A 12,484-nucleotide genomic window follows, 5' to 3' on the forward strand; every position below is an offset into this window, starting at 1 on the left:
AGTCGGATTTTAACATCAGCATCTGTTGCCCTTTACAGGTTTTGTGACAAATAGTGGCGCCGACTTATAAAACATGTTTTTTTTGGGGGGGGGGGGGGCATACGGGGGTCTTGCCCCACGAAATTTTCTAAATTTTAAATGAAAAATAGTGAGTTTAAAAGTTTTTTTAAGCATTTAAGCGTCATATGATCAACATCAGAACGCCGAAAACTGGACTCTTGATAACTCGACACTCCGGGAAACTCGATAAGCCTGAAACATATTTTGGCTTTGAAAAAAGAAACAAAACATAAACACGCACAGTATTTTTTTAAAAAGCTAACTTAATTTACAGTAATAATAATGCTTATAGACTACTGCAGAGCGGTGAATATATAGCTCTGAAAAGATTGAAATTGTATTTAAATAAATCCTAAACTATGATTAAAAGAATAAAACATAAAATATTGCTGTCGCACCGTAATAGAACTTTGATTAATAAGTGGAATAGCTAATTTACGCTTACTTTGAATAAGGCTCAGGGCTCATTAAATAAAAACAATATCTCAAATTTAATGCTTTAATAGAGTTAATAAAGTTACTACAGTATGCCTGATACAGTCGGTCAAAAAGTACGTAAATAACGGGTTTTAATTGGGTCTTACACCCTAAAAATATTTAAGTACTAGAAAATAACTAATTCAGTACTATAGTATTATAGTAATACGTACTAAACTAGTACTAATATTTCGAAACTAATAATTTAACATTATGTACGTATGTAATTCTCAATTTTATAAAGATTTTTAATATTGCCCTAAATGCCATTATTAGGGCTACAGTGTCTTTAGATAGGTGCAAATGTCGACCGTCTGACTGGATTACTGAATATGTAGTCGTTGATGACTGGTCGGATATCCAATTCATCTAAAACATCTGGGTGGGCATGAAGAACAGCCAAGTTGTTCAATCGCTTCTGTCCCATTGTAGATCCGATATATGACTTCAGACGTCTAAGGTCGCTAAATGACCGTTCTGCTGTTGCTGTCGTGATTGGAACTACTGGGGAAGCTTAATGCACTTCACTACTTCGCATAATATTTCTCCAACTGCAGGCCCTTGTGTAATATGCTTTCTTACATCAAGCGTGTTTTTTAAGACCAGTTGTTTCACATATTCAAGTGTAGGCGCGGTCTCTCGATGTCTAGATCATTTTAGAAAAACTCAGTTGATTTTTCCAAATTTGTTTCACCTCTGTTTATTAAAAGCAAGCGCTCTTGTTCAACTGAAATAACCTGTGTGGGTCCAGTTGAAGCAAACTGCTCAGTAACGCAAGATTGCACCTTTTCACAAACTTCAATGTAAATAACTTCGTTGTATTCCTTTGGGGTTTTGAAAGTGTGTGGTGAGATGGCTTCGTTGTTTTCATACTTCGTTGGTGTACTTCGATTCCGAGGAAGCGAGGGATCATCGACTTGTGAAGGTTTTTCTTTTAAACACAATTCCCAAAAGTGTTCAAAACTATGAAGCCTTATATTCAATATACTAATCAAGCCCTCATATATTTTTTCCAGATCAGCAACACTCATACGAGAGCATTGCATTTTTTCACTGGCATCCTCTACTGGATTCACTGCATGGAAAATAAGACGTAAAAAGAAATAAGTTTTGAATTGTAACATTGACTCAAGGTAGCCTGCACATTTGTAACTTGCCTCTGTTTTGTCCACTGCAGAAAATGTTTAAAAAAAACTCTAGAAGTTCTTCTAAGTTTTTTCAATATTCTGAAGATACTAGAAGCTCGCATAGTCCATCGAGTGGGGCAAAGGTGTCGTAGACCAGCTTGGTAGTTGGCGCTCTCACAGCACATGCTTCTGAAAAGTCCCATCCTTTTGCTGCATTCCCTTACGGAGTTTATTAAGTCCTTGGCAAAAGCCATAGTATCCCTCATAGTCCTAAGATGGCGGAGACTGTCTACAACTACCAAGTCTAAACTGTGACCAGTGCAGTGCACATAATGTGCTTTTGGTTGTATATCCAAAACTACGTTTCTTAGTCCTTTGAACTTACCTCTCATATTCGAGGCACCATCAAAGCACTATCCTCTTAAGTTATCCACTGACAAATCAAGACGAGCAAAAACGTTTTTTAAAGTACTAAACAGAGTTTGTGATTCTTTGTGGGGGGTCTCGTATAAGCCAATAAAGCCTTCATTGTCGATTATGAATCATCGACAGTACGAATACAAAATGACGCTTGTTCGTGAATCAAAGAATTACTTGTTTCGTCAACTATAATAGAAAAATTTTCAGTCTTCTTGATTGAAGCCAATACCTTTCTCAACACAGACTTTCCTAGTAGATCAATGATCTCGTTTTGCATATCGAGGGACGTCCACTTATACCCCGAACGCCCTAACCAATCTTTAAAGTCAGGTATGTCATTCTTTCGGAGTTCCAACAATTGAAACAAACTTGAGTTTACATCTTCGTGCCCTCTAATTGCTAGTCCTTGTCGTCATAGAAATTGCACGGTAGTAAAAATTGTCTCAAGAGCTAAACGACCTTCCTTCATATCACTACCTAACTGTTAATTCAATTGGTAGGCCACACTTCAGTTAGTGATAGAATTTAGTTTCACAACACCTTCTTTATACGTAAACGTATTTTCATGAAGACGGAATTTTTCCAGAGCCTTTTCCCAGTTCGAAAACCCTACGGAAGGAAATGCATCTTCTTTTTTTGGAGAAAATTGCAATAGATTTTTAGCATCTGCCTCTTTGGAGGTTTTGCAAAAAATTTTTTTCCTAGATGTTTCATATTCTAGCCACTGATCAACCAAGACTTCTAAAATGATCTTCCCTTGCCTGATTGTCCTGGTTTCGGCTGTGAACGGTTCTCACCTGAAGACGACGAAGCAATTGACTACACGATAAGGTTGACTTGCAGTAAAACCAACTTCCAAGAACGCCTTTTTGGTAACGAATTTAACCATTACAAACTTAATTCACAATACACTAAGAGACTAAAGTAAACGAATAAAACATAGTCATATAAAATTGTCCACTAGACACTAAAGTCGGAACACTAAACACGTCTGCTGCATGCACTGAACTATCCACACTGAACGACTGCGACAGCAGGGTGGGCTTTATATAGCCGCGGTGCCGTAATGTCTCGAAGCGTCAAGGTGACGTGAGGCGGAGTGTTCCAGGTGCTTCTGCTCCACTCCTTTGATGTACCGCGACCGCAGCGCTGGCACGCCGTCGGCAGACTTTACCCGGAGGTTCGCACACCGAGTCAAATTCTAAGTGCGCCCACAGCACCGTAAAATGATTCACACCACTCGTTTCCAGTTAACCTGCTTCCTACCATAATAATTATTTGTCTTAACTCATCACTGAATGTATTTTAAAAGGTAACTATCGTCAAACAAGGAAAATAAAAAATTCCAACATAATTTTGTGATTTTACAAAGCATAATATAACTAATAATTTTTTTGAGTGGGCTCGGCCCCTCTCAGGCCTCATGGGGTCGGCGCTTATAATGACAAATCAAGTTGTTGTGGACTCCTTAAATACTATCATACATGATCGTTTAATGCAATATATTTTCACGCATTACTAGACTTCTTAGTCTACAGTAACACAATTTACGATTGAACTTGTTAAGTCATATATGCTGGTATACAATAAGAAAGAAAACCAAAATAGAATCGAAAATAGCGAGCAAAACATTATATTTTGAAATCTAATAACTGTTGAAATAATGACACAGGGTAGAAGTCAATGTGCATATACATAGTAATAAATAAATAGTATATCTTAATAATATGTGTAAATTTTCTAACAAATGTAGAATGTTGAAATGGAGACACTGAATTGTATCTATATCTTCACTTATAGGAATGGAAAGCCTTCAAACATTCTGAAATAGTTGTACTGGTACCTGCACTGCTTGGACTCAAGGGAAATCTGGAAATGACACTAGCGTCCCGCCTATCAACTGAGGCAAATCTGGGACATATGAAAGAGCGCAGAGAAAAGTGGTCAATAATCTTGGGGAATTTAGCACTTGTGCAAGTAAGTGCTTTTATTTAAAATGTGTATTATCCCAGTCTCACTGCTGTCTGATTAACGACACGATCCAAAACGAATATAGCTAATACAAATATGCTGTATATATCTGCTTATTTTTGACACTCGCTAACAATGCGAGAACTCTAAGTATGTATAATCTCTTTATCTTTAAATTTTTAAACTTTTTTCTTAAACTTTAATACTCTAATTTAGTTTGTAGTTAGTTGTGATATATTTTTCTGTATAGTATTCTGAAGAACGGCACTAGGTACCTGAAATAGGTAAAGAAATAAAGCTTCTTTTGTGCAAGTGGTTGCTGATTTTTTTCAATGAATACACTTACTGCTGCTGAAGACGGATATAGTACTAAATGTAATTATGATTTGTTCGGTTTGTTACCCCAATCAGCTTTGTTTCTGTGAAAATACCTTCATAGCAATGAAAGTGACTGTAATACGCAATCAGTCTAACGTGGAAGGATCCAGCTTCTCGTAGGAACCTGTGTACAGAAACAGGTACTGGGGTGAGACAGCCGTCTCTGCAAGAACAGCTCACTCTGACGTCGCTGTGCCGCTCTTACGCTGTACACAGAGAAACCACACACGACACCTACTCTTATTCACTAAATCGGTTGCTTCTGGAAAAACAAACCCCAGACATAACCGATCAGGGCTGAAGGCAGGTTTGGTACCATAGATTTTAGTGGGCATTACCTTTTTTAACAGTACCGTGAGTAAATGCAACAACTTTGTTCCCAAATAAGGCCGAGAGCACATGCTGTCGACAATTGCACTCCTGCCAGTCTTGAGCGATGTCAGTTGAATCCAACTCTGTTTCCTAAGTCTCTCTCCCATCTGTCCGCTGGTTTTCCTCTCGATCTTTTTTAGTTCACTGAACTCCAATCTAGTATCTGTTTTGACCATCTGCCATACTTCTACGAGCGACATGACTAGTCCACTACCATTTCAAAGTATGTATTCTTTCCATTATGACACTAACCTTTGTTGTATTTCTGATAGTTACTTCCTGCTTTCTGTCTTTCTATGTGTAGCCTAACATTGATCTTTCCATTCATCTTCGAGATACTCTGAGTTTTCCAACAACGAACACATTTAATGTCCATGTCTCACAGACCTAAGTCATTAGTGGTAGTCTACATCAGTCAAAAACTGCTGTCTTCAGCGCAACTGACATCTCAGACTTGAAAACTGAAGAATGTCTCCCTTAAGCTTGCCAACCAAATTTAATACATCGACATTTTTTTAGTTTCGAGTCCCCTTTCATATCTGCAAGTTGAGCCAGAAAGACATGTTGTGTCACACTTTGCAGTTGTCTACTTCCAGCATCTACATTGCGGTGACAAAAGTCATGGGGTACCTCCCAATATGTGTCGGACCACCTTTTGCTCGCCGTAGTGCAGCAACTCGACGTGGCATGGATTCAACAAGTCGTTGGAAGTACCATGAGCCATGCTGCCTATATAGCCATCCATAACTGCGAACGTGTTGCCGGTGTAGGATATTGTGCAAGATATAACCTCTCGATTATATCCCATAAATGTTCCATGGGATTCGTGTCGGGCAGTCTGGGTGGCCAACTCATTCGCTCGAATTGTACAGAATTTTCTGCAAACCAATCAGCAAAAATTGTTACCATTGACATGACATCATTGTTTGGAAACAAGAAGCCTATCAAGGCTGCAGATAGTCTCCAAGTAGCCGAACATAACCATTTCCAGTCATCAATGTTCGGTTCAGTAGGACCAGAAGATCCAGTCCCTTCCATGTTAACACAGAGAACACCATTATGGATCCACCAACAGCTTGCACAGTGCCTTGTTGACATCTTAGGTCCATGGCTTCGTGGTGTCTGCGCGACACTCGAACCCTACCATCAGCTCGTACCAAGTAAAATCAGGACTCATCTGAACAAGTCACGGTTTTCCAGTCGCCTAGCGTCCAACCGACGTGGTCACAAGCCCAAGAGAGACGCTGAAGGCGATTTCGTGCGCCTAGCGAAGGCACTAGCATCGGCCGTCGGCTGCCATAGCCCATTAACGCCGTATTTCACCTCGCTGTCCTAACGGATACATTCGTCGTACGTCCCACATTGATTTCTACAGTTCTTTCACACAGTCTGTTAGCACTGAGAACGCTACGTACACGCCACTGCTGTTAAACGTTAAGTGAATGCCGTCGGCGACTGCGTTGTCTGTGGTGAACGGCAATGCCTGAAGTTTGGTATTCTCAGCACGTTCTTGACATGGTTGCTTTCGGAACATTGAATTCCCTAACGATTACCGACATGGAACGTCCCGTGCGTCTAGCTCAAACTACCATTCCTCGTTCGAAGTTTGTTAAATCCCGTTGAGCGGCCATAATCACGTCGGAAATCTCTTCGCGTGAATCACCTAATGAATCACTTGAGTACAAATGACAACTCCGACAGAGGCAATACCTTTATACACCTTGTGTACGTTGTACTCCTCTCAATTGAACATGTGCATATCGCTATCCCATGACTTTTCTCACCTCAGTGGTGTCCAGTATCCTTTAATTCCTCAAGATGTTGGTTTTGTCATTTTAGAGCCACTTCAAATCAGAGTAATGGAAGTTACCTAACTAATATTTGAAATTCTTGTATACTATTTGCAAACAGAACAATATTATCACTGGCCGGAGTGGCCGAGCGGTTCTAGGCGCTACAGTCTGTAACCGCGTGACCGCTACGGTCGCAGGTTCGAATCCTGCCTCGGACATGGATGTGTGTGATGTCCTTAGGTTAGTTAGGTTTAAGTAGTTCTAAGTTCTAGGGGACTGATGACCTCAGAAGTTAAGTCCCATAGTTCTCAGAGCCATTTGAACCATTTTGAACAATATTATCAGCAAATCTCAGCTTATTTTACCTCTTTCTTGGAACTTGGATTCCCACTATTTTCCAAAATAATTTAGACCTAGATTTTTCTAAGACTATTAAAAATAGTTCTGGAGACATAGAATAACCTTATATTAAACCCTTCAACAAAACTCGCAAACGCTGTGGAGGTTTCGTATATGTCGTCCGAGATTTTAGTAGAACACTGATTTACGCCTTGTTCTTCACAGCCTCAGAAACAGTTGGGTGAGTGATCGAGTTGAATGCCTTTCCTGTATAAGGTTTGAGGAACACTTCCTTATGGCCAATGATTAATAGCCTGCGGCATTCGAATATACATCAGCTACATTACTCTCAGAGAACAATTTCATCATATCAAATCAAAAACGGAAAACTTTAATTTGATATTAGTAAACTACAGTAGTTTCCATGGTACGGTCGCGGAACTAGTATCGCTTGTGACAGTTGATAATTCCCACATAATTTTGGGAACATACTGCTGGCTGAAACCGGAAATGAATAGCAGTAGATCCTAATATCATACTGGAATATACAGGATGTGTATAAATTAGTTATACAAAAGTAACCTTTACATGTGAAAAGGGTACGTAACTTACAGAAATGTTTGATACAGCACAGAATGCAGTATATCTTCAAGTTTTATTCCCCACTGATAGTTCCCGACGTTCCCGTTAGGTTGGATGCGCGAATGAGTCATTCCAACAGTCATCATGGACTCATATGTTGGTGTACAGCATGCACGATGTTATTTATGCTTTCATAAATCCAAATCTGTTACTGCAGCTCAGTTACAATTAAGGACTAAACCATCGCCTCAGAGACGAATTGTTTTTAACTGGTATAATCATTTCATCTAAACTGACTGATTATCACATAGGACACCGGGTCAGGGTCGACAAGCAGTCTCTGGCTCAGCAGTTGAATAAGTTCAGCAGTCTACTAACATTTGCAGTCCGTGGACAGCTTAGATCTGGATATGACTACTGTTACAATTTGGAAGGTGTCACGGAAAAGCCTGTCATTCAAACTCTGCATGTTGGAACTGTTGCAAGCTTTAACAGAAAATGATATAGGAAAACGAACTGAGTTTTGTGTAGAAATGTTTAACAAAATGCAGACTCTAGATTATTTTCTTAATTAAATTGTGTTCAGTGACGAAGCCACCTTCCACACCTGCGATAAAGTGAACCGGCATAATGTTCGGATATGAAGTGAGCAGAACCACATCATGTAGCCAACGGAACTCGCCTGACGTAAATGGTTTTTGCGCGGTAAGATGAAACAAGATTTACGGTCCTTTCTCTTTTGCCGAGTCAGCTGTGACTGGCATTTCGTACCTGGATATGACTGAATATTATCTAATGCCTCAGTTACGACAGAAAATGGGTACAGCATTTATTTTCCAGCAAGACGGTGTGCCACCATATTGCCGTCGTCGTCGCGTATGTCCGTAGAAATGTGCCGACTTGGACTGCACGTGATACAACTATCCTGGCCATCACGTTAACCCTAGCGGTCTTCTGTGTATAGGGTTACATTAAAGACATGGTGTTCGTTCCGCAGCTTCCTGGAAACATCGGCGAGATGCGACAATGGATAACACAAGCAGCTGCCACTATACATAAAGACTTACTCCATAGGATTCTGTAGGAAACTGATTACAAATAGGACATTTGAAGTGTTACGAAAGGTAAACGTGTGTAAGAAAAAACGAAAATGTATTGCATTCACTGCTGTATCAAACGTTTCTGTAAGTCATTTACCTTTCTCAAAATGAAAGGTTATTTTTGTACAACTAATTCATAAACACTTCGTATATCTCATGGATCGGTTACACGTCAATAATGGCGGTGTATTTATTGTAATAACATAAGATATAAAATCTAAAGAGCTTATTACTGCTTCCGAATGTGATATAATCTAGGTGATTTAAATATCAAAGGTGCGGCCAACATAGTAATCAGACGATTTTATAGACCAACTGAGTCAGGAGATGCAATGTTTGCTCATTTAGACACAATTTGGCGAATATCGAAGGTAAGTTTCCTGATCATACTGTTCTAATAGAGGGGGACTTAAATTTGCCAGCTATAGACTGGGAGAGTCATGCAACTAAAACTGGTGTCAGGGACAGACAATCACGCCCTATCGTTCTGAATGCATTGGTTGAAACGTACTTGAAGCAGAGAGTTAGAGAAGCAACTGACGAAGGCAATGTCTTAGACCTCCTCTTAACTAAAAGAACCGAACTATTAGACTCAACTTATGCAGAGGAGGACGTAAGTGACCACTAGGCTCCCATAGCATACTTGGCTATGGGTCGTAAAAGCAATGTTAAAGAAGGTAAGAAAATACTCTGATGAAGTAAAACATGACCACTACACACCACTGGTACTGAACGCCACCCTGTGGCATTGTCGGCACTTGAAGCGGTAAGGGAAATATACAGGGTGAATCAGGAGGAAAGGTACATCCATTGACGGGTGACAGTATTGGTGATATTGAACAAAAACCTTCAAAGGAACATTTCCTTTACTATCACCTGCATTTATTCCGTTCCCAGCTGTTTTCATCAGTTTCTCGTAAACAGTCACTTTGCAAAGGACAGCACTTGAGAAGGGCAGATTGTAATGGCCAGCGGCTGAGAACCAGAATTTCAGAATTTCAGGTGAATGGCGTTCCGAAACATACATCGCATCACTCATGCAGGCCTGCAGAAGAGCGGTAATGGCAGTATTATGCTACAAAGGAGATTCACACGGGATTCAAAGGGACCTGCAGTAATACCTGAAAGTAGTGGGACAAAGACAGCATGGCCTACTGTGCATTGTCGCCAAATTTATTCAAGATGTTAGACCCAAGATGGCGGCCATAGATATGGCAACATCACAGTGACTTCATGGTGGGAGGTTCAAATTTTCCCGGAAGGATAGATCAGCTGGGCTATCTCCACTAACGTAACTCCACCCCCTGCCCTTTCCCTTCCCTCCCCAAACCATCTCGAAACTGGCGGGAAAGGACTTAGTCTGTGCTGGGCTTCTGGATGGGGTGGACAAAATCTTTCTTTTTTATGCATTGTTTATTCAAACAAGCCCCACTCACCTCCCCGCCCTTCCCTCATCTGGACATTGTAGGGAAAAGGGCTCAGTCTCTCCTGGGCTGACAGATATGGTGGACATAAATCTCTATTTTGTATGCATTGTTTAATTAAATAATTTGATTTGTTATAGGCAGTAGCACCATCCAGTGTGTTCACCTTGAAGCCCAGAGTCCAACTGACTAAGTTCACAACATCACCACCACAGGGCACTTTCGGCCCTCCCTCTCGCCCCTCTCATGATGTAATCCCAGATGGCGGTCTGGGGAAAAATAGCGGGAAAAGACTTAGTCTGTGTCTAGCTGATGAACTGGTAGGATGCACGTAATGGTTTACTTTGTCTACTAGTGATCAATGAATGAGATGTCTGTGCGAAAGAAAAAGGACATTAACTGGTATATTAGCTGTAACCATACAGCTGCAGACTGTATCGATAGCTACCCAAACAATATTTAGAAAGCAATGACTTTTGGTGAATGTGTGAATAAGACAAATACACTTCATCAAATAATAAAGATGCAGCAGAATGGGGCTAAGTTACACTTCACAACACATAGTGATAAATGAGTGTGCTGTAGCTGCACGTCATTCGATAAGAATCGAGCTAGTTTTCCAAAGTGCAAGAGGCAAGACGTTCTCCCCAGAGTATCCGCGTCCACTGGAAGAGAGGCCATGCACCAGGTACACAGCACTGCCACATGGTAGACACAGGGGTGGCAGCGCACGTTACGCAGGAAATACCTGCAGCCTTCCTCCATCCTATCCCCAGCAGACAGACACCCTTTGTCATTGAACACGCACTGCTTCGGGAGATATTAAATCTGGTGTTTAGTCAATGGGTGGAATTTTGTCAAATACATAATCTGAAGGTGACACAGAAACTAAATGCACCACTTCACAAAGAGAGAGAGAGAACGAGAGACAGAGAGAGCGCCTTGCAGATGACGCAACAAAATAATTATAAACTATTTGTGAATGTAATTCGGAAGAATACCATCACTACCAGACTTGAACACGGAGTCTAAAAGCAAAAGATCGGAGCCCACTTGCGAAACCACCCCTGAGGTACTTCCCATGCTTTTGTAGGAAATACCCTTGTCTTTGAACACGAGCTGATTCAGGAGTTACTAAATCCTAGTGAATATGTCTCTAAACGCACTTTCAAAACAATTGCTGCACCATCATTCACCTCTGTTTTCCGGTATATGCTGACGACCTAGAATACGGATTCTAAAAAGGTCGCAGCACACTTGTGAAATCACCCCTGATATAATTTGCGAGCTTTTGTGAGAAATGCCCTTGACTTTGAGCACGAGCTGCATCAGGAGGTCTAAATCCAACTAAATATGTTTTTAAATACACTATAAAAACAGATCGCTGCACAGTACTTTGCATTAATTTTGCAATGTATACTGCCACACTTAACATGAACTCTAAAAACACCGCTGCACTCGTGTGAAATCCCCCTGAGACACATCACACGTTTTTGTTGAAACAGAGACCGTTATCAGCTGCAAATCGATGTTATTTGGAAGTCGAAATAAATATCTCTGTAATTCTAATTTGGATGCTCACAACTTTTCGACTTTTAGTTGCTTGTCTCACGGCACTGCCACAGACAAAAAATTTCTGAATCCTACAGCTGCTGTGGTGTTCATCACTTTCCTGAAACAGTGAGAGCACTTAGTTTATATTTGCTGCTGCTGGAGTCAGGGACGTTATTTTCCTTACTTCTCAAACCACAGACAGGAAAATCAGAACAATTACACAAAGAGAATTTTAAGCACTCTCCAACAGACGAGAAAAATTGCTGGAATTTTCGGTGAATTTTCGATGTCCTACAGCTGCTGGTCTGGAGATGCTCTATAGCGACAATGGTGAGTGAGGGGCAGCGTCCTGCTTGACCAAACTAGAGGAGGATGGTCAACTTGGATTTGTCTCACAACATTAGAACAAATAATCCACCATGTGACTCTCAGACGTCACAGAACTTTCCGTAGATTCCTTGCCCCATCTTGATCAAACCAGTCTGTAGAGGCTCCTGTGCTCTGCACAAAGGATGTCTTGTGACGGAAGATCTTGTGAATGGAGCATTATTATTGGTTATTACTTAATTTACCCACCAAACTGCTGCTGCTGCTATTGTGGTAGTACTGTCCGCCATTTTCTGTAGACAGTCAAATCAAGAGACTTTTGTGGCAAAACTATTTTGTACAGATCTAAGAAAATGTATACAGAAGTCGTATTTCACTGGCATTTAAACTGAGCAAAAGTGGTCTACAGATCATATAAAAGGTATTTCCTCAATTACACTGCTGTGCTATTGTCAAGGAAAGCTATAATTTTTCGGCGCGGAACCCACTGCTGCTGCTGCCGGTGTGGGAGCGCTGTCTGTCATTTTCTGCAAAAAGACCAATTGCGAGACTTTCCGCGG

At 40.7% G+C, this 12,484-nt stretch overlaps 1 protein-coding gene across 1 annotated transcript in view; it reads left to right on the forward strand.

Moving 5' to 3' along the window:
- LOC126299259 (solute carrier family 41 member 1-like) overlaps window positions 1-12,484 on the forward strand; it is a 366,437-nt gene that overhangs the window by 195,457 nt on the left and 158,496 nt on the right. Inside the window, exon 3 of the mRNA XM_049991055.1 lies at window positions 3,885-4,061. Coding sequence (XP_049847012.1) covers window positions 3,885-4,061 — 177 coding nt within the window. The remainder of the gene's footprint in view (window positions 1-3,884; window positions 4,062-12,484) is intronic.

The sequence above is a fragment of the Schistocerca gregaria genome, chromosome X, assembly GCF_023897955.1.
Source record: "Schistocerca gregaria isolate iqSchGreg1 chromosome X, iqSchGreg1.2, whole genome shotgun sequence".
Taxonomy (NCBI): domain Eukaryota; kingdom Metazoa; phylum Arthropoda; class Insecta; order Orthoptera; family Acrididae; genus Schistocerca; species Schistocerca gregaria.